Below are 25,595 nucleotides of genomic sequence, written 5' to 3' on the forward strand. Positions count from 1 at the left end.
TTTCCAGGGGAGTTCCAGCACAGCTCGACGAGAGGCTTTGCTAGGATCTAGGTAGGAAACACTAGAAAGAACAAATGATGAAGATGAGAGAGATGGGGAGATGAGGCAGAGCTGGAGCACTAGTGTCACATCCGGTTTTGGAAGGTTAATCGAATGCGAACCATGTATATACCAGGATCAGAAATTCATGTACACAGTGATTATATAGTTGGACATCATCACACTTTGCTCAAAATAATAGCTAAAAGGTAAATCGAATACGAACCATGTATATACCAGGATCAGAAATTCACGCACACAGCGATTATATAGTTGGACATCATCACACTTTGCTCAAAATAATAGCGAAAATAAGTATTTTATTATATCATGATGTCTAAGACATTCATAGAGTCATTAATTTAAGTCATAGACAGTGCTGAACGAAACACAGTATGATAAGGCCTTCATAGGCAGCTGACTAGAGGTTTGCCACTAAACTAATCTAGAACTCATCGAAGTTCTGAAACTCCTGAAAGTCCTCCATGTTGCCTTCATCTTCTCCTGAGCACTGATTGCAATGGGGAGAACCTGAGGTTTGCTGTTTTTAAGCAAAAGTGAGTACACATCAACATACTCATCAAATGTCCCGTTTGATTAAAGTGGACTAGCTATATGTGGGGTTACGGTTAAAGCAGTTGTTTTTAGTTGGTCAGGTATTTATTACTAGTAGAGAGCCAAGTTTTATCAATAATCCCAAGTTATTATCCAAATGGCACTCCCTTCAAGAAGGAATACCAGAAACCATAACCATAATCCTCAATATTAAGCATTATCATAGAAGTATCTAGAGTAACTCTAATCAAAGGAGCTCCTAAGGCTGCTTATAACCGTGAGCACGGTTGATATACTAGTTTTTAACACTCTGTAGAGGTTGCACACTTTATCCACGAGTCGTGATCTCTCCCCAGCCTGGGTTGTACAGGCCCGATCTTCACTATCGAGGTGAATGGTCAGAGATTCACTACGTAGCCTTTACAAAGATTCACCGGGTGTGTAGTCGCTCGTTAGGTTTCGTCAGTCGTACAAACGCAATACTCCTCCTCAAGGTGGGTGACTAACAAAACCAAATCGAATGTGATGAAATGTGTGTATGCATGTGATATATGTGATGAAAATGTGTGTATGTGATATATGTGATGAAATGTGTGTATGAATATAAATGTATGTGAATGAATGTAAAATTAGAGGAAATATTTGTTTCCTGCATAGAATAAATTTCGGTGGCCACCTTATTTTTGGCGGCCTCGAGATGGTTGCCGAAATCTATTGCAGACCCAACAATTTTTCGGCGGCCGTGGAAGCCACTGAAGTTAAGCACCTTACTTTCCGTGGCCTGGTTTATAGCCGCCGAAATTAAATGCGGCCATCGAAAACAGATGCATGGTGCTATAAGTATTTTCGGCGGACACTGTCAAAGCCACCAAAAATTAATTATTCTCGGTGACAACCACCAAATTGAAGCTATGGCTTACTATCGGCGAAACACCTTCAACACGTCGAAAATAGAGTATTACTGCCGAAAATTACCTATTTTTCTATAGCGTGATAGCAGGTGATCTTCATCAAGGACTATTGCAAGCACATGAAGGTCATGACCGACTCTTTACGTAATGTTAGACACACCATTTCTATGCCCCAACTAGCGCTCCACCTCCTTTGTGACAACAGTAATCCACCCTTGAGATGTGATTTTAGAGGACGATTTGTTTATGATTTTCATCACTAATAATGGATGGAACTTTAAGGGTGGTCTAATTTTGTTAACTACTCTTGCAAAAAAAAATCTAGAAATGGTTCAAAAGGTACGGTGTAACAAGACAGATGGCTTGTTATATGACATGTAGACAATTTTATAGATGGCTTACTATATGATCTGTCCCAATAAAATGGGAAACGATAGAGTGTCATATACATTACATTCACTTTCGATTAAGAACATGGTGGTAGAGCCACACTAGGAACACAATTACAATTACAATACAGGAACACATAACATTTATTTTTATTATGGGTCATAGCCTAGGAAAAAATAAATACATGGAGTAGTATGTAAAATGCAAATAAATTTCTATAATCTCAAATGATGAGCCCAGACTTAATTGTTTTAGTAGTGGTTGTTCTCCCAAAACTGAGCTTGAAGCCAATCGATTGTCCCCTTTTGCACCTGGAAAGCCTTTGCCAAGACATCATCCGAGATAGGTGGCTTTGATCCAAAAACTGCATTCGCAATAGTAATAACTCCAGGGTTCTGGCTACTTAGTGCAGCGATCGCGACTGCTGGCTTGTCATGGATCGGGTTGAACTGGAAGTGGATGAGTCCTTAGGGGAACACAAAAACATCGCCCTTGTTGAGGACCTTGGAAAATAGCTTGTTGGTGTTGTCAGCTTGGTTGGAGGTGACAAATCCAACGTAGAGTGTGCCCTCAAGCACGGTGAGGATCTCAGTGGCACGCGGGTGGGTGTGTGGAGGATTCTGACCTAAGGGTGCATAGTCGATGCGAGCCAACGAGATGCCCAAGGTGTTTAGTCCAGGCAACTGCATGACATTGATCAAAGTAACGTTGGATCCCACCTTGCTCTTGGTGGTGTCCCTTGGTTGGTCAAGTTTTGCTGCCTTAAAGAAGTCATCTGCGTTCACAGTCATGGGGTCCTTGCAAACAAATCCATTCACATTCACTGTATGCATAGACGAAGGCAAACGGCAATTAGATGGAGAACATGACATGATTAGGCCATACCTAGCTAGAAATGCTTGTTGAACAAATGATCCTTATTTGATGTGGTAATTTGTATAAGAACACAACATGACTCGAGCACACATACCCGGAGAGTGTTTGTCGGCAACACAGAAGTCTTGGAGCGGGCTAGGATCAGAGGCAATGGCCTGAGAAGTGAGCAGTGCTAGAAAAGCAACGAGAAGGAGGTAGGTCGAGGCAGCCATTTGGTGTTTGTGCTCTCTGAATTCAGCAATGACGCTTCTTAGCTTGTTGGTGCTTTGGGCATGGGGATGGTGAGGTTATATATAGCACCTGCGTAGAGCATGCATGTACGTACCAATGGCTGAATGAGCCTTAAGTTGAACCTATCAGCAGAAACAGTCTCTGGCTGCGCTTGAATTAATCTGCAGCTGCTGAAACAATACATTTGCCTTATAGATTCAACGTGCTGCTTGGTCGTCTCTTTGCTTCTAAAGAAAGTGTATTCTTTCTTTCTTTCCATTTTTGCGTTTTCAGGTGGCTGATGGTGGACTGTGATAGTTGCGTAATAAACAAGAAAAATGTTTCATTGGACAACCGAGCTTTTAATTTGCTACGTACATAGAAAGAGTCAACTCACAAGAAATATAGAAATAGTCAGCAATGGGATCGTCAGCTCCACACCTAAACCAACATGTGCCCTACACGTTTTACTAGACCAAGCACTTGATTGCTTCTTAGTACGTAGATTTGTCAACGTCGAGACAGAGAAAACTGTGCTTTCTTTCAACTCAGCGGAGTTGTGCATTGGGGTAGGCTCCTGGTGGTTGGGATCGGGCCCTACATTGCTCAGCCAGCGCGCGCTCTATGCCGATAGCGTCCATGTTCGATGCACCCCTATACTTCCACCGCCGTGGAGGCGAAAACGGGTCATGGTCCCCTGTGGCCCCGTGCGCTGCCTAGCTAGGGCGCCTCAATCAGGCGCACCGTGAGGTTGGATGGATTTCTGTGACCGCATGTCATCACGAAGGAATCCTTCTTCAAACCTGAAAAAAATGCCCAAACTGTTTTTCCATTGTTTTTCTGTTTGGTCGGTTGGATTCAAGTTGGTTGAGACGAGCTGTACATGACTAGTCTCGAAGGAAGGGGGGGGGGGGGGGGGGGGGGGGGGTTGGTTTCAAAAGTAGGGCCGGACATTCGGTCTATTCTGAGTTTTGAAATTTCGGGTTATGAAAAATGAGAACTGAAAATTTTAAAAATAATTTTAGGAACCGAACCCGAATAGACTCACAATTTCGGCACCGAATAGACCCGAATAGTAGAGGCTAGTATCTTTTGTTAAAATATATACAATTAATAATTAATTGGAAGTACTATTATTACAACAAATGACTATAAAAAGTAGCATACTGAGATGTATATATTATCGTTAAGATGATATTATAATTTTTAGTTAATAATTTTATAAATCATATAATAATATCATCACATATTAAGAACTTTTTTTTATATTTCGGGTTATTCGGTCTATTCGGGTTTTAAAGGTTAGGAACCGAACCCGAACCCATACCTCGAAATATAGCACATATAGGAACCGAATCCGAACCCAAAAACCCGAATAGACCGATAATTCGGTCTATTTGGGTTCGGTTTGGGTTCAGGTTTCGGTTTTAAAATGCCTACCCCTAGGCAAAAGCGTCACAACCAGGCTGACACCAGGAAACTCGAGAACTTTCGACGGCCGCGATGAATTTCGGTGGCTAAACAGAGGCCGCTCTTGATTAAGACTTTTTCTTGGAGAAGAACATTAGTTGGGACTAGGTTAGCGGAGTGGAACGGATTACGCTCACGTGTCGCTAATATTCTCTTATCACAAGAGATGATTCTTTTCATTGGAACTTGACCCAATCCGGTCAGTTCTCGGTGAAATCCCACTATCAGGCTTTGATTAAGACTAAAATACCCAATTTAAATAAAAGATTATGGAAATTAAAAACTCCACTTAAGATTAAAGTCTTCTTGTGGTACCTTAGGAGAGGAGTAATCCTAACTAAGGACAATCTGGCCAAGCGTAATTGGCATGGAGACCCATCTTGTTGCTTCTGTCATAAACCAGAGTCAATTAAGCATCTATTTTTTGAATGTAGTTTAGCTCGTATGGTATGGGGGTATAACCTACATAGCCTTTGTGATACGTGCACCTTCTAGTGTCTCTAATATGCTTGGTAGCTGGCTAGAGGGGTTTAATCACAATATTAGAAACATTGTTTTGCTAGGAGCGGCAAGCATCTGTTGGGTTCTTTGGCTAACCAGAAATGATTTTGTTTTTAAGAGAAAAATGATCTATTACCCGTTACAGGTTCTATGTGCCATTTCCCATTGGCTTCGTACATGAGCGTTGCTACAGAAGGCGGAACAACAAGCTATGGTTGTGGAGGCTATGCGTTTCTTGGCGTAGGTGGCCAATGACTTTTTTCCTAGGCGCATGGGTGGCGATCTAGTTGTCGGATTGGTTGTCACTTGAGAGTGTGTTACCTTGTTTAGGCTGTGTGCTTGTTGATGAGCAGAGTCCAGAAGAAATTTCAATCCTTTGTATCAACTTGATGCGACACGTTGAAATTAATAAAGTCTTCCTTATAAAAAACAAAGGCCGCCGAAAATAAACCAACTAATTTCGGTGGCGCCACCGAAATTAGTACATTATTGTCGACGATCTGGTTTAGCTACTGAAAATAGATTAATTTCGGCGCCTGCGCAAACGACCGTAGAAAATTATGTTTTCCTTTCATTGACAATTTCTAGATGCAGAAAATTTATCGTATAAGGGTTTAGGGGACACGCTGCCATGCTTGCTTTATCTTCCTCCCATCCAACCGCAGGTAACCCAGCCTTGTGTGCCACCACTAGCTCAATCGGCCGTGCACTCCCTGCGCGCCGCCGCATCTCCTACCCCCATGTGGTGCTACACCCCCTACCCCCACACCCACGACGTTGTGCGCCCCTGCTTCTCCACAAGGCGCCACGTCCCTACTCACCCGTGCGCCTCCATGTCCCTGCGTCGTCTCTGCACACTAACGAGCTGCCCCCCTCATGCCACCGCATTTCTGGACCCCACACGTTATTGTGTCTCTGGCCCCCCATGCGCCGCTGTGCCCCTGCTCCTGCCATGTTGCCGTTACTAAACATCTATGTCAAAATATTTTCGTGCTAGACTATGAAACGTGGGTGTTTCATGGCAAGGAATACACCACCGTTATAGAAGAAGAGGAAGATGGTAATAGTGCAAGCATCGATAGGATAGACGAGATGCTTGAAGATATGCAACTAGAAATCTAAACATTGAGGATGAGCCACCGTTAGAGGTTTAGGAGTTCCTCAGGCTCTTGAAAGCTTCGGAACAACCATTGCATGAAAACACAAAAGTGGCATTACTTGATTTTCTGTGCTGCCTAATGGCTATTAAGTCAAAAAAATTCCTCCAACAATTGTTACAATGAGCTTATAAAATTATTTTGGGATGTCCTTCTGATGCCTCATAAGCTACCTAAATACATGTACCAATCTAAGAAACTACTCAAAAGTCTTGATATGAATTACTAGAAGATTGATGTCTGTCCAAATAACGACATGCATTTATGAAAGGGGCACGAGTAGGGATGTAATCGGATTGAATACAGACGAATATCACTGAAACCATATTTGTTTTTATATTTTTATTTGGATTCGAATTCGAATACGGATAGCTTCGGATTTGAATACGAATACAGATGTTCTCGGATACAAATACAGATAGTTATGTGTCAAATACGGAACTAGTCGGACATGAATATTGTCGGTAACAATTTTTTTTGTCGGATATAGTGTAAGACATCATTCCACACATATCATGGTTGTAATCATGTATCCACTCCTTAAGTCCAAACATTTTTTAGTATTATATGTGTACATATGTCACATTTTTTTGTAAAAATTCATGAATTTTTAGGCTATGTGCGTATTATTAATTTATTTTAATCATCAAAATGCAAATAAGTTACCAAGAATAATAAACATTCTATAAGAATATAACCTCAAGTCTCCACATGAAAATGATAAGGTGAACTTGGATACTTATAGTGATTTCACGTGTAATTCACCCAACAAGTGAAAGTGAAATGAAAGAAACACTATCATATTGTGGATTTTATGGTCCAAATATTTTGAAGGATTATATGTGGACATATGGTATGCCTCCATAAATTTTCATGAATTTTTGAGGCTATTTGTGTATTATTAATTTCTTTCTACAAAAAATCAACAAAATGCACACAGCTATCCGGATAAGGTATCCAGATATCCGAGAAGATTTATCCGAGAAAATATCCAGATATTCAATATCTGACGGATATCGGACATATTGTATTCGAATTCGATATCTGAATAAAATATCCGTATTTGTATCCGTTATCCGAAAAAAGTTCGGATATCCGAAAATTCCATCCGAACCAGTGTTCATCATCTTCGAATCCGGATCCGGACGGATATTTTTCGAACCATATTACATCCCTAGGCACGAGAAAGAAAAGAAGTGCTTGAAATTTGGAAGAACAAGGTATGTCAGGGAAATAATGATAATGGTAAAATAATGGCAATGGAGGTTGCTCATAAGCAACTTTGTTACATGCCCATTTCACCTCAACTAAAATGATTGTTTCTCTCCAACAGAATGACCTTGCACATGCGATGTCACAAGGAAGGTGAGAGGGAGCACAAAGAAGTGTTGGTCGACCCTTCAAATGGAGGCACATGGAAGGATCTAGACAACTTTGATCCAGGGTTTGCTAAATAAGCAAGAAATTTTGTATTGGGCTAGTGACTGATGGATTCACACAGTTTGGTCAATCCACCACATCCAATTCATGTTGACCCGTTGTAATTCCATATGACCTTCCTCCATCTCTTTGCATAAAGTACGGATTTATATTTATATGCCTCATCATACCTGGTCCGGATCACCCAAGACCAAAGCTCAACGTGATGCTAAAACCCTTGTTAGAAGAGTTGGAAGAACTATGAAGAGGAATCAAAGCTTATGATATGTTCAAAAAACATAAATTCACCCTTCGTGTTGCATATCTTTGGTCAATTCACGATTTCTCTGCCTATAGCATTTTCTCTGGTTAGAGCGTTCATGGTAAATTGGCTTGTTCGATGTGTGCTCTGAACATTGTGTCACACCCGGTTTTGGAAGGTAAACCGAATGCGAACCATGTACATGCCAGGATCAGAAATTCACGGTGATTACATAAATGACTCATCATAGCACAATGCTTTGAATAACAATAAAGAGTAAGTAATAATATTAAAGACTAGAGTCATTTACATAATATAAATCAAAGTGCACATAATAGAAACGTAGCCAACGTAAATAAACCCACCACAGGCAGCTGACTGGGTGAGGTCGCTAGCCTAATCCTCGAACTCGTCGAAGTCCTAGAACTCCTGGAGATATGCCTCGATGCCTTCTTCTTCTTCTTCTTCTTCTTCTTCTTCTTTACCTTAGCATAGGTTGCACCAAAGGCAACCTGGTGTTTTGGGAAAGCAAGGGTGAGTACACATCAACGAACTCAACAAATGTCCTGTTTGGCTGAGGTGGACTAGCTTCATGTGGGGTTAGGGTCAAAGCAGTTGCTTTTAGTTAGTCAGGTATTTATTATTAGTGAGAGCCAAATTTTAGCAATAACCAACCCGTGAATCATTTCCTCGTCGAGGAACATCATTATCATCATCGAAACAAAAACCATTAATAGAATCATTGCATCTTGAACCATCTGTATCTCTAATCAAAGAGGATCCCAAGGCCGCTCTTAACCGTGAGCACGACTGATATACCAGTTTCATTCCTCTGCAGTGGTCGCACACTTTACCCACGAGTAGTGATTCCCTTCGTGCCCGGGGAGAGCTACTCCCCATTGACCACTACCTAGATGGCCTGACAGGGTATCAGTATGTAGCCTTTACAAAGACTCCTCTAGTGCATAGCTGCTCGTTAGGTTTCGCCAGTCGTACAAACGCAGTACACCTCCCCAAGGTGGGTGACTAACAAAACCAAATCGAATGAACCTTTGCACCCCCCTTAGCAGAGCAAGCACTACACCCCGGCCCCCATTGACGGCCCTCCGGCAAAGCCAACTACACCCCGAGGTTCATTTAATTATTCAGCTAAGGGCGTCCCATTCCGCCCTCATGGTCGCACTGTTATCCCAAGTGGTCACTCAACGAACAGATCCTTACGGAGAGGTACTCAGGAAAACAGCCTAAGACCCCTAAAGTATCACAAGATCAATATCGGGATAACATCATCGTATCATAAATATTCACATCATATTCGTTTATTAAGTTAAAGCAATAACATAAAGCTAACCATAGTAACCCAAAAAGGTAAACAATGATAAGGTAAATATAGACTAGTCAATCCTTAGGTTTCAATAATGTAATGCAGGACAATGCATTAAAAGTGAATGGGACATAATAGGTCAGATGATACTTGCCTTCACCAAACAGATGCTCAGGGTCTTCAACCTTGTGAAACTCGAAGAGCCTAATCATTTGGTCGCCAACGCTTGATCGTCGATCCCTCGTAGCTCAAAAACGGATCACAATCTAATCGCAACGCGAAGCGAAGACAAACAGTCACAAGCAAACAAACATAGATATGCATAAGAACATTACACTATGCCAAAGAGAACATAATAAAAACATGCAATACGAAATAGAGCTCACCACTACGATCACGCAAGGAAAAGAAACGCGATAGTATGAGCTACGATCGAGAGGTTATGACGTTTACACTACGCAAGTAATAGTCAGGACATTTAATTCGATATTATCAAATATAAATTATAACTGCTATTTAGTTTTGATTAAATCCGATACACTAACAACTGTCAAATAAATAAGTAATATAATTAGCACGAGAGATTCTAAGCGAGGCGAGTTTACGATGCGCGAAACGGAACGACAGCATGCAACCGACGCGCGGACACGCGTGACATAGCATGCTGACGACACATGAAACAGTGCGCGCGACCAACGCGAATGACGTGCGAATCAGCACATCACCACTTGTGGAACAGCACGCGCGACATGCAAAAAAACTAAATAGGTGATGCATTTATACTAAACAAATATTAAATAACTAAAAAGTAGTTAAGTTAATATTAGCCATGTTAATATTTATTATAAAAGTGCAAGTTGAACACTACACATTTAATCTAATTGGAATATTAATCTAATAAATATTAGTCGAGCGAACCTTAAGTTAATTATCTAAAATATATGACATGACAAATTAACGTTACTAACATGAGTGATTATAAGGTGAAAATAAATTTATTATCACGTGCAGCCGCGCGACACACGTGATTGACACGCGAGATTCGTGCTAACGACGCGCGGCGAGGCAAGCGACACGTGCAAATGGCACACATGACGCACGCACACGACGTGTGACAACGCGTGCGAACGACACACGCAAAACAACGTGTGCGAAATAATCGAGTTAGAGCTGTGGCTATGAGTGCTACAGAGGGGTTGGGTCACGCACGATAGTGCGCGACACGCACGAGTCAACGCGAACAACACGATGACACGCAAACGATGTCGCGCGCGAACAACAACAAACAAATAATTAATGAAAAGTATTTTAGCTGGTATTAATCACGTTAATTAACATTTATATTTATAAAAGCACGAGTTAAAACTATAGACTCGTTCTAATTAAATTGTTATTTTATTAACCCTCGAACAAACCAATAATTAATTATTCAACTAAAACATGTGACACGACGTCCATGAGCGCCACACGTGGGAACTGCGTGCGCGACAACACGTGCACCAGACACGCGGCGCGAACAAACAACGACGACGTGCAAACAGCGCGTGACCCGCGAAAACGGCGCGACATGCGAAAACTACTAAACTGCGTCGTTTTCTTATATTAACCAAGTGTTAAATATAATATTCAATTCAACATCAACATATTACCAGCTATCTACAAACACATATTTAAAATTATAAACTAGATTCGATTGAACTATTGTTTTAATAACTGACAACTAAACAATTAATCAAGTGATTAACACTAACGATATGGCGAAGTGATGTAATTAAAGCGAGCAAATAACGGTTTACCGAGTGACGACGAAGCGAGCGAGCTACACGCGCTACACACGCAAACGACGCGCGCGAAACACGATAAAACTAAATACTCGTCGCATTTATATTAAACAAATATTATAGCAAAACATTTGAGTTACTATTACGCCGACATGGATTTATAAAGCGTAGGTTAACTACTATAAATTACTTTAATTGAAAAGTCTAATTAATTAACATTAGTTAAACAAAAATATAATTAATTATTTAAAACACGCGACATGGTGAAACAAGTTTACTAACACGTAGACGATGCTCACCTCACAACGACGGCGGACGGCCAGACGAGCTAGTGGCGAGGCACGATGACGTGCTAGGCGCATGATGCGCCGCATGAGCAACGGCGAGGCTGCCGCTACGCCGCGCAGACTGCGTCGGGGCTGCTGCGGGCACGGACGACGACGACAACGACGACACGACGGGTGGCTCTTCACAGCGGCACTGGCAAGGCGCGCAGCACGGCGGGACGAAGGTTAGCGCAACACAGGCTATCTCGGGTACTGCTTAATGAGGGCGAGCGCGCGTCGGACCGAGCCACCGAGCTGGCCACGCTCAGTGCACTGTGGCCGATCCGCCGGGCTGCCGTGCCAGGCCGCCGAGGCTGGCTACTGGCCGGCCGCGCTGGAAGGCACAGAGCAGGCACTCGACCAGCTCGACTGCGAGCCCGCGCATAGGGGGCAGGGCGGCTGTCCGGGCCACCGCGCTGGTGCCCGCAAGGGCGAGGGGAGATCTCGCCGAGGCACGGAGGTTGAGAGGCTCATGCGATGGCGGACAACGTAGCAGAGGCTGTGCGAGGGGAAGAGATGAGGAGGTGGGCGATTCTGGCGTCCGAGGGAGAGGGAATGGATAAATTGCCGAACTGCTTACGAGGCGTGGGCGGTTGGGGATTTTTGGGGAAGAAGAGCAGGGCCTCCATCGGCGCTGGGACGACTGCATTGAATGCGCGTGCGTGCAGATCGCGTGAGCGCGCACCACGCGGGGGGAGAGAGAATGTGGGGCGCGCGGGCTGATGCTGCGTCTGCACGACGCGCGCGGCGTGTGGGACGTGGCGCGGTCTGGCGCCTGGGCCTCCTGGTGGGCGCGCGCTAGGGGCTAACGCGGGCAGCGGCGATGGGCAAGCTGGGGAGCGGGGAGGCACGTAGCTGGGCCGCGCCCATGCGCACAAGCGGGCCAACAGGGAAAAAAGGCTGCGGAGCGCGGGCTCGGGCGTAGAGCTGGGCGCCTGGGCCCTGCGGTGCTAGGCCGCACGGGGGAAAGAGGGGGGTGGAGAGGGTGCATGGGTCGACCGAGAGGGGGTTGTCCAGTTAGGCTTTCTCCCTTTATTTCTTTGTTTCTTCATTTTCTTTTTCTCTTTTCGATTTCCTACTATTTCAAATCGAATTCGTTACTAAATGCATGCTTCACAAATTCACTCATCAAACAAAACGAAAGCATGCTCCAGCATGATGCGACAACCAAAGCACTGCTAGGTTTTACTTTACTAGGCTTACACATCGATATAAAATAAAAAAATATTCTTCACAATTTAGAAAAAAGAAAAGAAAAGTAAGAAAAAGAGAGAGTAACACCTGAATTTGGTGGATATTAGAAAATAAATTTTATACCCCGAAATTCAGGGTGTTACACATTGCTAGCGATAAAAAACTACAAGTATTCTTCTTTGAATGTTGTTAGTTCGATAACATTCATTGGATTCGATAAAACCAGTTTGGAATGGTTCAAATCCAACATAGGGAACGCTATCAGGCAATGACAATTTTGTCCCTGTGCATCAAGACGAGCAAGTGTATTATTTGTCGTACCCATGTCAATAGCTAAATACATGGCAGGAAGTATATAAAGTGAATCCTCATGAATAGTTACACACTCCTAGTGATGTTGCTTATTGTATTAAGGATGGGCATGTTGGTGAGGTCTATCAAGAAGAAACATTGCCATGTCCTTTGATATCAAGCCTAGTGCAGCGCTTGGTTCTTTAGTTGGCACTAGTGATGATGCCATTGTCCCCCAAATTGAAATGGTGACCTATAAGGAAACAATGTACTTTAGGACGGATGAGAGTACCTAATAATGATCATGATAAACTTTTTGTTTAAATTTCTAGAAATAGAATCATACGTGCAATTTGTATTCTATTTTTAGTTCTTATTATATTTTGTGTTTAATTTTATTATAATTGTTGGGCTAGCTTCTACTATTTTCTTTTAACGGGAAGAATTATAAGTTCAAGTCAGTCTTTAGCAAGGCAAGCAAGAGCCTTTTCCAGGGGAGTCCTTCTAGCACAGCTCGACGAGAGGCTTTGTTATGATGTAGGCAGGAAACACTAGAAAGAACAAATGATGAAGATGAGAGAGATGGGGAGATGAGGCAGAGCAGGAGCACCAATGTCACACCCGATTTTGGAAGGTAAACCGAATGCGAACCATGTACGTGCCAGTTTCAGAAATTCACGTACACAACGATTACATAGTTGGACATCATTACACATTGATCAAAATAATAGCGGAAATAAGTACTTTATTACATCATGATGTCCAAGACATCCACAAAGTCATTAACTTAAGTCATAATCAAAGCACTGAATGAAACACAGTACGATAAGGCCTTCACAGGCAGCTGACTGGGGGTTTCCACTAAACTAATCTAGAACTCGTCGAAGTCCTAAAACTCCTGAAAGTCCTCCATGTTGCCTTCATCTTCTCCTGAGCACTGATTACAATGGGGACAACCTGGGGTTTGGTGTTTTTAAGTAAGGGTGAGTACACATCAACATACTCAGGAAATGTCCCGTTTGGTTGAAGTGGACTAGCTGTATGTGGGGTTAAGGTTAAATAAGTTGCTTTTAGTTGATCAGGTATTTATTACTAGTAGAGAGCCAAGTTTTATCAATAATCCCAAGTTATTACCCAAATGTCACTCCCTTCAAGAGGAACTACCAGAAACCATAACCATAATCCTCAACATTAAGCATCATCATAAAACTATCCAGAGTAACTCTAATCAAAGGAGCTCCCAAGGCTGCTCATAACCGTGAGCACGACTGATATACCAGTTTCTAACACTCTGTAGAGGTTGCACACTTTACCCATGAGTCATGATCCGTTCCCAACCTGGGTTGTACAGACTCGATCTTCACTACTGAGGTGAATGGCCACAGATTCACTATGTAGCCTTTACAAAGATTCCCCTGGTGTGTAGTCGGCCGTTAGATTTTGCCATTCGTACAAACACAATACTCCTCCCTAAGGTGGGTGATTAACAAAACCAAATCGAATGAACCTCGGCACCCCCTTAGCAGAGCAAACACTATGCCCCGGCCCCCATTGACGGCACAACGGCGAAGCCAACTACACCCTAAGTTCCTCCAATTAATTAGCTAAGGGCGTCCCATACCACCCTCATGGTTGTACTGTTTTCCCGGGTGGTCATCTAGTAAACAGGTCCTTACGGAGAGGTACTCGGGAAACAACCCTAGCCCCCTAAAGTATCAGATGATCATAATCATAATCAAGATATCATCATAGTATCATAAATGCTCTCATCATGTTCATTGATTAAAGTAAAGTAATAGCATAATACTAATCATAGTAACCAATTCCCAAAGGGTAAACAAGGACAAGAAAATAGAACACTAGTCAATCCTTAATTTGATCATGGTATGCGGGACAGTGAATTATAAAGTAAGTAGGACATAATGGGTCAGAGGACACTTGCCTTCACCAGGTTGCTGCTTAGAGAAGTCTCCTGCAACACACTCGAAAACCTTAGACTGCTCGTTGTCTACGCAAAACAATCATTCATTCAACACACTTAGGGAGTAACAAAGAACAGTACACCAAACATATGCAACAGAGTAAACATAGGTTCAGTGGAAAAGTACAAACACACAAGTGAACTCTAGGTTCTAGGGTAGATCACTATGTTTAAAGGTCTACTGTTCTCCAATTACTGCCTATCTCAGTAGATTACTTACCTAACTGGGTCTATCTTAGTAAATTACTTATTTAGATAAAGTTATTCCAGGGATGGGACCATACATTAATTGAAATTAAATCACATTCATTAGAGTTTCAATTTTATTTTACCTTTTGTCGGGAACCATAATTAGGGGTACCCTCAAGACGCCTAATTCTCAGCTGGTAACCCCCATCAGCATAAAGCTGCAAAGGCCTGATGGGTGCGATTAAGTCAGGGATCAGTCCATACGAGCGACTCGATCACGCCTCGCCCGAGCCTAGCCTCGGGCAAGGGCAGCCGACCCCGAGGGATTTCCGTCTCGCCCGAGGCCCCCCTTTAACGGCGGACACATCTCCGGCTCGCCCGAGGCCTTGCCTTCTCTCAGAAGCAACCCTGACTAAATCGCCGCACCGACCGACCGAGTCGCAGGAGCATTTAACGCAAAGGTGGCCTGACACCTTTATCCTGACGCGCGCCCCCCGGCAGAGCCGAAGTGACCGCCGTCACTTCGCTGCTCCACTGACCGGTCTGACAGAAGGACAGCGCCGCCTGCGCCACTCCGACTGCAGTGCCACTTGACAGAATGAGACCGACAGGCAGTCAGGCCCTGCCAAAGGCGCCATAGGAAACTCCGCTCCGCCCGACCCAGGGCTCGGACTCGGGCTAAGCCCCGGAAGACGGCGAACTCCGCTCCGCCCGACCCAGGGCTCGGACTCGGGCTAAGCCCCGGAAGACGGCGAACTCCGCTCCGCCCGACCCAGGGCTCGGACTCGGGCTAAGCCCCGGAAGACAGCGAACTCCGCTCCGCCCGACCCAGGGCTCGGACTCGGGCTAAGCCCCGGAAGACGGCGAACTCCGCTCCGCCCGACCCAGGGCTCGGACTCGGGCTCAGCCCCAGAAGACGACAAACTCCGCTTCGCCTGACCCCAGGGCTCGGACTCCGCCCAGGCCTCTGCCGAACAATCTCCGCCTCGCCCGAACCAGGGGCTCGGGCTCGGCCTCGGCCATGGAAGACAGACTCGACCTCGGCTTCGGAGGAGCCTCCACATCGCCCGACCTAGGGCACAGGCCCGCCACGTCAATAGGAAGCGCCATCATCACCCTGCCCCGAGCCGACTCGGGCCACAGAGAACAAGACCGGTGTCCCATCTGGCTCGCTCCGCCAGATATGCAATGATGGCGCCCCGCTAGCCCTGTGACGACGGCGGCTCTCAGCTCCCTTACGGAAGCAGGGGGACGTCAGCAAGGACTCAACCGCTCCGACAGCTGTCCCTCCGCCAGGCTCCGTTGCTCCTCCGACAGCCACGACATCACACCAGCAGGGTGCCAAGATCTCTCCGGCTGCCACATTGGCATGTACTTAGGGCGCTAGCTCTCCCTCCGCTAGACACGTAGCACTCTGCTACACCCCCATTGTACACCTGGATCCTCTCCTTACGCCTATAAAAGGAAGGACCAGGGCCTTCTTAGAGAAGGTTGGCCGCGCGGGGACGAGGACGGGACAGGCGCTCTCTTGGGGCCGCTCGCTTCCCTCACCCGCGTGGACGCATGTAACCCCCTACTGCAAGCGCACCCGACCTAGGCGCGGGACGAACACGAAGGCCGCGGGATTTCCACCTCTCTCACGACCCATCTCCGACCACCTCGCTCTCCCCCCTTCGCGCTCGCCCACGCGCTCGACCCATCTGGGCTGGGGCACGCGGCACACTCACTCGTCGGCTTAGGGACCCCCCGGTCTCGAAACGCCGACACCTTTAATACATATCATGTAACCTTACACTAATCTAGAGACTAACCACAAAATTGAGACATGCAAACAGTGAATGAATATAATTTAAACAGATAGAGAATAACATTATGAACATTTTGCATTTTGAACCACCAAATTTGGAGTTCATATGCAAAAATATGAAATTTACAAGTTTTAGAATTCAAAACACTAAATTAAACCTATTTCTGTGATTAAAATAAAGTCTAGGGGCCTCTCTGTCAGGGGCCTGGGCGCAAGAAAACAGGACGACGGGTTGATTCTTGGAAACCTGAGGGGTTCTTTAACAAAATAACCAAGCAAAGGGTTACGTGGCGTTCTTGGCCATCCGATCACAGATCAACGACCAGCATCAGATCCGAGGGTGAGCAGGCGCGAGCGAGCGCTGACAAGTGGGCTAGATCAGGTTGTGGCCCAGAGTGAGGGCAGGCTGGCCGGTGGGGCCCAGGGGTAGGGGCGGGCGCTCGAACCGGTATCTTGGGATTCGAGCCGTAAGATCAGGAGCGTGCGGTTGGGATCGGGTGTGAGGGGGGTTTAACGGTGGCGGCTGGTGTTGCTCCGTCCTTGGCGGTGAAGCCACCGGAGCTAAGGCAGGCGCAGCCTCTAGGGGGTCTGGGGTCACCAGAGTTGGCCAGGATCGGTGAGGGGGGCCCGACAAACTCGATGGCGTGGTTTCGGTTGAGAGATCAGGCTGGAGGCCAGGGAATCACAGAGGGGGCGCTCCAGGCGGGTTGGGGTTACTCCAATGAGCAATCACGACCTCATGGAGGAGGAATCGGGTGTGCCGAGGCCAGTGCCAGCTCCGGTGAGGGAGAGGGAACACCTAGAGCCAAAACGTGAGCACATGACGGGGCTAAATTGATCGGACACCGTGCAGGCGCGGCGAACTAGTGCGACAGAACTCCAGTGAACGCGGACTCACTACGACAAGGCAAAATCAGGGCAGCCAGAGCACGGGAAAAGGTTCCTCACCTCAGGACAGCGCTCGGGGAGGCTCGACGCGACGTCTGGAGCTCCGGATGGACGGCACGACGAGCGCGCTTCTCCGGTGAGCTCGGGCGGTGGCGACTAAGCGCGAGAGGGGCTGAGAGTGGGCAAAATGAGGTAGGGGAAGAGAGTGGGTGCGGGCAAGGCTCAAAAGGGAGCTGGGGGACGTGGGTAGGCGACATGGCCGGGTTTCTCGGCGGGCGTGCGCGCGGGTCAACGACTGTTGGAACTTGCTAATCCGGGGACAGCAAAATCCAATAGGAAGCAAATAGAATGGTTTGATGCCTCTAAACACAAGGCGTTAGGGCAACAATGTTCTCTCTTTTCGTCCCCCGCATTGGCACAGTGCGAGGGTATTTATAGGTAACTAAGGGACCGCCCGGCCCTGCCAAGGATAATTAGGCCCTCAGTTACCTGGGTTATCCTCGGAATATTCCCTCATGGGGAGGTTACAACGTGTCATTACAACATACTTTATTACAGACGTGGCCCAACCCGCTCTGCCCACGCGGGCGACCTACGGGCGGGGCCTTACAACATGGGTCGGATTGTACACGGGCCCCTTCTTGCATTGAGGGAGACAAAGCCTTGGGGTCTTCGCAGTCTTGGTCATCCAGTCCCCGAAATCTTCGATGGTCTTCGCCTCGGCTCATCAGATCGAAGAAGACACTTGGGCCTTCGCATGGGCGACGTCCGCGGGCCTGGCTAGCGGAGCCTGCTGATGGGGCCTTCGATCTGTGATACATCGACGTGGAAATCCTCGAGCGAGGGGGGCGTGTTCGCCTTCGTCCCAACAACGGTGGTTCATGGGGAGGATGGAGCTGACAGGGCGGCCCCATGACGCAGAGAGAGAGAGAGAAGCACGCATGAGGGGGAACAATTCAACATTGACAGTTCAGGCCCGCCTGGCAGAGGGAGAGTGGGGGCGGGCGCGCGAGGGCGAGCGATGCCGACAGTTCAGGACCGCCTGGCAGAGAGAGAGAGAGAGAGAGAGAGAGAGAGAGAGAGAGAGAGAGAGGGCGGGTGCGAGCGCACGAGGGTGAACTTGTTGAATTAATTAAACTTGTTGAAGTTATGTGATTATGATATATAGTGGTTTTGGTTATCTATGTGATGAAATGTGTGTATGCATGTGATATATGTGATGAAAATGTGTGTATGTATGTGATATATGTGATGAAATGTGTGTTTGAATATAATGTATATGAATGAATGTAAAGAGGAAATATTTGTTTCCTGCATAGAATAAATTTCGGTGGCCACCTTTTTTTTGGTGGCCTCGAGATGGTTGCCGAAATTTATTGCAGACCCAACTATTTTCGGTGGCCGTGCAAGCCACCAAAGTTAAGCACCTTACTTTCCGTTGCCTGGTTTCTAGCCGCCAAAATTAAATGCGGCCATCGAAAATAGATGCATGGTGCCATGGGTATTTTTGGCAGCGGGTGTCAAAGCCACCAAAAATTAATTATTCTCGGCGACAACCACCAAATTGAAGCTATGGCTTACTATCGGCGAAACACCATCAACACGCCGAAAATAGAGTATTACTGCCGAAAATTACCTATTTTTCTATAGCGTGATAGCAGGTGATCTTCATCAAGGACTATTGCAAGCACATGAAGGTCATGTCCGACTCTTTACGGAATGTTAGACACACCATTTCTAAGCCCCAACTAGCGCTCCACCTCCTTTGTGACAATAGTAATCCACCCTTGAGATGTGATTTTAGAGGACGATTTGTTTATGATTTTCATCCCTGATAATGGATGGAACTTTAAGGGTGGTCTAATTTCGTTAATTGCTCTTACAAAAAAAATCTAGAAATGGTTCAAAAGATACGGTGTAACAAGACATATGGCTTGTTATATGACCTGTAGTCAATTTTATAGATGACTTACTATGTGATTCGTCCCAATAAAATGGGAAACGATAGAGTGTCATATACATTACATTCACTTTCGATTAAGGACATGGTGGTAGAGCCACACTAGGAACACAATTACAATTATAGTTCAGAAACATAGAACATTTATTTTATTATGGGTCGTAGCCTAGGAAAAAGTAAATACATGGAGTAGTATGTAAAATGCAAATAAATTTCTATAATATCAAATGATGAACCCAGACTTCATTGTTTTAGTAGTGGTTGTTCTCCCAAAACTGAGCTTGAAGCCAATCGATTGTCCCCTTTTGCACCTGGAAGGCCTTGGCCAAGACATCATCTGAGATAGGTGGCTTTGATCCAAAGACTGCATTCGCAATAGTAATAACTCCAGGGTTCTGGCTGCTTAGTGCAGCGATCGCGACTGCTGGCTTGTCATGGACCGGGTTGAACTGGAAGTGGATAAGTCCTTGGGGGAATACAAACACATCGCCCTTGTTGAGGACCTTGGTAAATAGCTTGTTGTTGTTGTTAGCTTGGTTGGAGGTGACAAATCCAACATAGAGTTTCCCCTCAAGCACGGTGAGGATCTCTGTGGCACGTGGGTGGGTGTGTGGAGGATTTTGACCTAAGGGTGCGTAGTCAATGCGAGCCAACGAGATGCCCAATGTGTTGAGTCCTGGTAACTGCATGGCATTGATCAAAGTAACGTTGGATCCCACCTTGTTCTTGGTGTCCCTTGGTTGGTCAAGTTTTGCTGCCTTGAAGAAGTCATCTGCGTTCACAGCCATGGGGTCCTTGCAAACAAATCCATTTACCTTCACTGTATGCATAAACGAAGGCAAATAGTTAGATGGAGAACAGGATGTCATTAGGTCGTGCCTAGGAATGCTTATTATATGTAGACTACGTGTGTTTGAACAAATTAAATGATCCTTATTGTGTGTTTGAACAAATTAAATGATCCTTATTCAAATAAGGATCATTTAATTTGTTCAAACACACGTGGTCTTTATAGCTGACCCAAAAGCTTGCCGATAAGGACCTTAGTCGAACGAACATTTAAACCATTGATAAAAACACAACATGAGTCAAGGCGAGAGCACGCATACCCGGAGAGTATTTGTCGGCAACACAGAAGTCTTGAAGCGGGCTAGGGTCAGAGGCAATGGCCTGAGATGTGACCAACGCTAGAAAGGCAACAAGAAGGAAGTAGGTCAAGGCTGCCATTTGGTTTTGCACTCGCTTTTGTGTTTGTGCTCTCTGAATTCAGCAAGGGATCTTCTTAGCTTGCGGTGTTTGAGTGTGTCTATCTTTTTGATGCTTTGGCATGGAGACGGTGAGGGTATATATAGCCTGCCACAGCGCATCAATGGCTGAATAAGTCTCAAGTTGAACGTATCAGCAGAACGTCCTGAAGAAACAGTCTCTGTTTTCAGGTTTTCAACGTGCTGCTTGGTCTCTTTGCTTCTAGCACAATTAACATTAAGAAATTGTATTCTTTCTTTTCTTTTTTGTGTTTTCAGGTGGCTGGGTTAAAGCGTACTATATATTCTTTTTTTATTGACGAATAATACGTCATACGACTATAACAGTGTTGCTGATGGTTCATTGCACAACCTAAGTTTTTTTCTACCATACGTACATAGAAAGAGTCAACTCACAAAAGATATAGAAATAGTCAGCAACGCGATCGAAAGTGCATCTGTCGGTTCCACACTTATATATTGTATGTAGCTTTAGGCACTAGAGATAATATTTAGATGTCAAAATTAGTTGAAGATGTGCAAACACTTTCAGCTAATAGTTCAGATATTAGCTACTTTAGCAAATTAACTAATAGTTAACTAGCTATTTGTTAGCTAGCTAATTTCAGTAGTAATTTTTAGCCAACTAACTATTAGCTCTATTGCATTCAAATAGCACCTTACACTAATACGTGAAGGCAGGGTGGCTTAGCATCACATTAAATACATACCAATTTTTTCCTTGTCATTCTTTTTTGCTATATATTTTACGCTCCCCCGCTCAACAACCCCTCCTCCCACTGCCAACCCATTCCCCGATCTAATCCAATTCACACTATTGGGACCAGCTAACGTGTGGACAGGTGGGCCCAATCACTCGGGGGGGGGGGGGGGGGGGGGGGACAGGAGAGCTCAGAACAACGAAATAATAGGTAGAGAACTGTAGCGTCTCGTTATGCGTGTCCCGATCGTGTTCAGTGCGTGGGTATTTATAGGTAACCGAGCGGGTAGGTGGGTCCCCAAGTACCATTATACCACCGGTTACTTGCTACATTCCCAAAATATTTCTCTCAACGGGGTCATTACAGTGTAGTGAAGTAGAGTAACTCAGACATACTGCGGAATCTACCCCATGAGGGGCCTTACAAGTGGGCTCGAACGGACACGGTGACGAGGCAGAGACTGGGTCCCACCGTAATCTGGCGTGGCTTTCACCTGCGAGTTGCACCCTCGACTGCGCGAAGTCGCGCCCTTGACTTCGTTGGGACTTGGACTTCGCTGTAGAGGGAAGAGTCTGAGCCTTCGAGGCGCAAATGGGGAGCTACAGTGTGCCCCCCTTGTCTAGCGTGGCCCTTCTCTTCGTCACCTTTAAAGGCCACGGTCGAGGACCTCGACGCTGGTACGGGTCAAAGTACCCTTCGCTACTTGTACCTGCACCAAAACATGTTTAATTGTAGCCAGATTAGTCTGATCGAGGTTGTGTTCGGCATTCGCTCCAATAGACACCATGTCGGGGACCATCTATGTGACCTCCGATTCAAGAGCAACGATTAGGAACCGACCTTCTTACTCTAACAGTCCAATCTTTTTAAGTTAAGTACGTCATTCTCTCACGTACTTAGACATCATATTTATTTCGTCGCTTTTAACGAATAAATATGTCAGGTCCAACGTACTTAATGCACACGTTGTCAATAAATACGTCGGCCAGGTCAGACCGACATTTTTTTTGTTGGCCACATGGGAGATACTCTGGGCAGCCTAGATACGCCACGTGGAAGTTAACTATGTGGATTAACCGACATAGTTATTCTACATAGCTTAAGTACATCGGTCACCACAAGCCAATGTACCAAAAGCTTCCCAGAAGTCTCTCCTAAATCAAGTTTTTTAAGAAAAACACAAAAACGTGTCTCCAACAGCTTCTCTAAAACACTCCTAACTTTTTCATAGCTCTTAAAACTCCCTCATTTGTAGCTACAAATAAGGGGTTTTTGGGCTTCTCAGAAACAATCAGTCGCTTTAATGGATTTGTTGGAGAAGGGATTAAAATCTACCCCTCTAATTTTTTAGATGCCCCTTAAAACTGATTTTGAGGAGTCATTTTCTAGTGAGCTCCTGGAGATGCTCTTAGTTGTTGGGCACATGAAGACTGGCCCGAGAATACTAGATTTAAGTACCATGCATTTGAGATTTATTCAATGTGCTGCTTAATTGGTCTGTTTGCTTCAAGCACAACATTAATAAAAATGGTTCATTGCACAACCTAAGCTTTTGCTACCATACGTACAAAGAAACAATCAACTCACAAAAATTATAGAAATTGTCAACAACACGAAAGAAAGTGCACCGTCAATCTCCGTATCACCAAACTAACATGTATCGTACACATTTTACTAGATCAAGCATTTGATTTTGCTTCTTAGTACGTAGCTCTACACTAATATGTGAAGGAAAGGGATGCTTAGCATCAATTAAGATTGCTAGACCCTAGTTGTTTTTCTTGAACAAGAGTCACTACCGGAATGGACCTCTTTGCCGAGTGTCTGAAGCACTCGGCAAAGCCTGAAAAACACTCGGCGAAGGCTTTGCCGAGTGTGACACTCGACAAAGGAAGCTCGACGAACTATACATCGGCAACAGTTTCTTTGTCGAGTACATTTTATCGAGCATTCAACAAATACTTTGTCGAGTGTCACAAAGTACTCGGCAAAGAAAAGTCGCTGTCACGGTGGCTGGTAACGGAGATGGAGCCTTTGCTGAGTGTACTAGGTGACACTCAGCAAATAGTATCCCTTTGCCGAGTGTATTAGGCGACGCTCGACAAAGAGTTTCCCACTTTGCCGAATGTCCGTCGAACTAGCACTCGGCAACGAGGTCGCCAGCGGGCCCCTTTGTCAGTTCATTTGCCGAGTGCACTAGGAGGCACTCGACAAAGGTTGCTTCTTTGCTGAGTGTCAAGGTCACAACACTCAGCAAAGAGGCTTTACCGGTGCCCAGGTGTGCCTTCATTGCCGAGTGCCCATTTTTCGAGTGACTTGTAGTTCAGATCTGAATTATAGAAAACACTTTTATAATTGTGCCAAAATGGAACATGTAAGTCTATATAGTGTAGAAACACATCACAAAAAGTTTGGCTGGAAAAAGAAAAAAAAATGGAAATACACTTTGCCGAGTGTCCTAGGATGGCACTCGGCAAAGTATGGATTACCGAGTGTCGAGCTTGAGGCACTCGACAAAGTAGCTGCTTTGCCGAGTGCCAAATCCCGACTCTCGGCAAAGATAACGGACGTCAGCTATAGACGACTGCTAACGGTCCTTTGCCGAGCGTGGGTCTTCGCCGAGTGTTTGGCACTCGGTAAAGAGGTCTTTGCCGAGTGTCTTCCTGTGCCGAGTGCCTTGCTCTCGGTAAACGTGGTCGTTACCAAGAGTAGAACTTTGCCGAGAGCGGCACTCGACAAAGACTGCTTTGCCGAGTGTCCGATAAAAAGCACTCGACAAAGCTCCGAGCACTCGACAAAGAGTTGGATTCTGGTAGTGAGTGTTTGGAATTGCTGAGAACCCTGATCATGTTTTTTGAAATCGTCAAGAGAGTTGCCTTCCATATTAAAAAGGGGAGATGAGCGCCCAGAGGGGCTACCGATAGTAAATCCTGACAAGCGGAAAAAGCACTAAAAATGGTGGCATGGTTGCCAAGCACAAAAACACAAAATTATAGCAGATTGGCTAAATGTTTTGCCCCTCCCATGATCCACCAACAGTCTTCCTCTTTGATATTTACCGGAGTCTGGTGTAGGGTTGTCCTTTTTTGCTAAAAAATTTGTGAGTTTCTCTCAAACCAAATCCTCCAAGAGACGAGAATGATGAGGGTACGCAAGCCCTTCTTGTCATTCACTGTAGATGTCGCAATATTTGACCACCAATGGTGCATAGAGTCTACAGGTTGTCAAGCGGAATGGTGAATCTCAGCACTTGAAGTCCGTAGAGTCAACTTAGCCCAAATGCGACTCTTGAAGCAGCATTCAACAAACATGTGAAATCTAGATTCCGTGTATAGGTAGCACAACACACAATGCGAATTGTGATGCCATCCTGTCCTTTTGTCCATGTGAAACCCAGATTGCATATCGATTCATAACCACGCCGCTCTTAATCTGGGCTGTTGATATCTGATCGTGTGGTCCACAATTGGCGATACCCCTTTGGCCTCTGTAAATTTATAAAAGAGCCCCTTCCCTTTTGTTATATGGACCCGCCGTCCATTGCAACAGTGGACCAAGTCTAGGAAAATTTTACACGCTAGACCCTGCGTTTTCCAGTATTTGACGCGAAGTCCAGACATTTAATAAAATCGAGGAATTAATTTGGAAAATGATTTTTAATACAAAAATAATTCTAGAAACTTGTATAATTCATATTTAATTCATTTTAACTCCAAATTGATTCATTCAAGTGGCATTAATTTTGTTTTAATATTGTTTATTATCTAGTAACCTTATTTTAGTATGAAACATATGGTTAAATTTATGCGCTTGATTTGTTTTGTATCTACCACTTAAAACTTCGGAAAATCATAAGTAATTCATTTTGACTCTATTTCAATCCGTTCAAGTTGCGTTAGCTTCGTATAAATGTTTACTACGCAGTAGCAACATTGATTATATGATATCCCATACTTTTATAATTAGGTAACTAATTTGACTAATCTATGTTTTCTGGATTAGCTTATCCTAATATTAATATAGTATCCTGATCTTATGGTTATCTTTGGCCTAAACGATGATTTATAATCAAGTAATGGCTTAGATTAAAGTTGAGTT

General features: G+C 44.9%; 1 protein-coding gene and 1 pseudogene across 2 annotated transcripts; both read right to left on the bottom strand.

Annotated features, from left to right (window-relative positions):
* Positions 1 to 1,883: 1,883 nt before the first annotated feature.
* On the bottom strand, positions 1,884 to 3,075 carry LOC103653007 (putative germin-like protein 12-4; annotated as a pseudogene). Its single transcript, XR_565188.3, has 2 exons — positions 2,866 to 3,075; positions 1,884 to 2,718 (listed from the first exon to the last, which is right to left on the bottom strand). The product of XR_565188.3 is annotated as a putative germin-like protein 12-4 (transcript).
* Positions 3,076 to 19,501: 16,426 nt separating this feature from the next.
* On the bottom strand, positions 19,502 to 20,853 carry LOC103653008 (germin-like protein 8-5). The gene is made up of 2 exons (XM_008679985.4): positions 20,641 to 20,853; positions 19,502 to 20,351 (listed from the first exon to the last, which is right to left on the bottom strand). The coding sequence occupies exons 1-2, from the start codon at positions 20,756 to 20,758 to the stop codon at positions 19,783 to 19,785; spliced, it is 687 nt and encodes a 228-aa protein (XP_008678207.1). The 5' UTR covers positions 20,759 to 20,853; the 3' UTR covers positions 19,502 to 19,782.
* Positions 20,854 to 25,595: the final 4,742 nt, after the last annotated feature.

The sequence above is a fragment of the Zea mays genome, chromosome 4 (genome assembly GCF_902167145.1).
Source record: "Zea mays cultivar B73 chromosome 4, Zm-B73-REFERENCE-NAM-5.0, whole genome shotgun sequence".
NCBI lineage: Eukaryota > Viridiplantae > Streptophyta > Magnoliopsida > Poales > Poaceae > Zea > Zea mays.

What these genes read in the sequence shown, in the direction of transcription:
- LOC103653008 (XM_008679985.4), bottom strand. Translation starts at nt 20,758, where the DNA reads ATGGCAGCCTTGACCTACTTCCTTCTTGTTGCCTTTCTAGCGTTGGTC. An exon ending in TGCCGACAAATACTCTCCGG is followed by an intron (nt 20,352 to 20,640) that starts GTATGCGTGCTC and finishes TTATGCATACAG; the next exon opens with TGAAGGTAAATGGATTTGTT.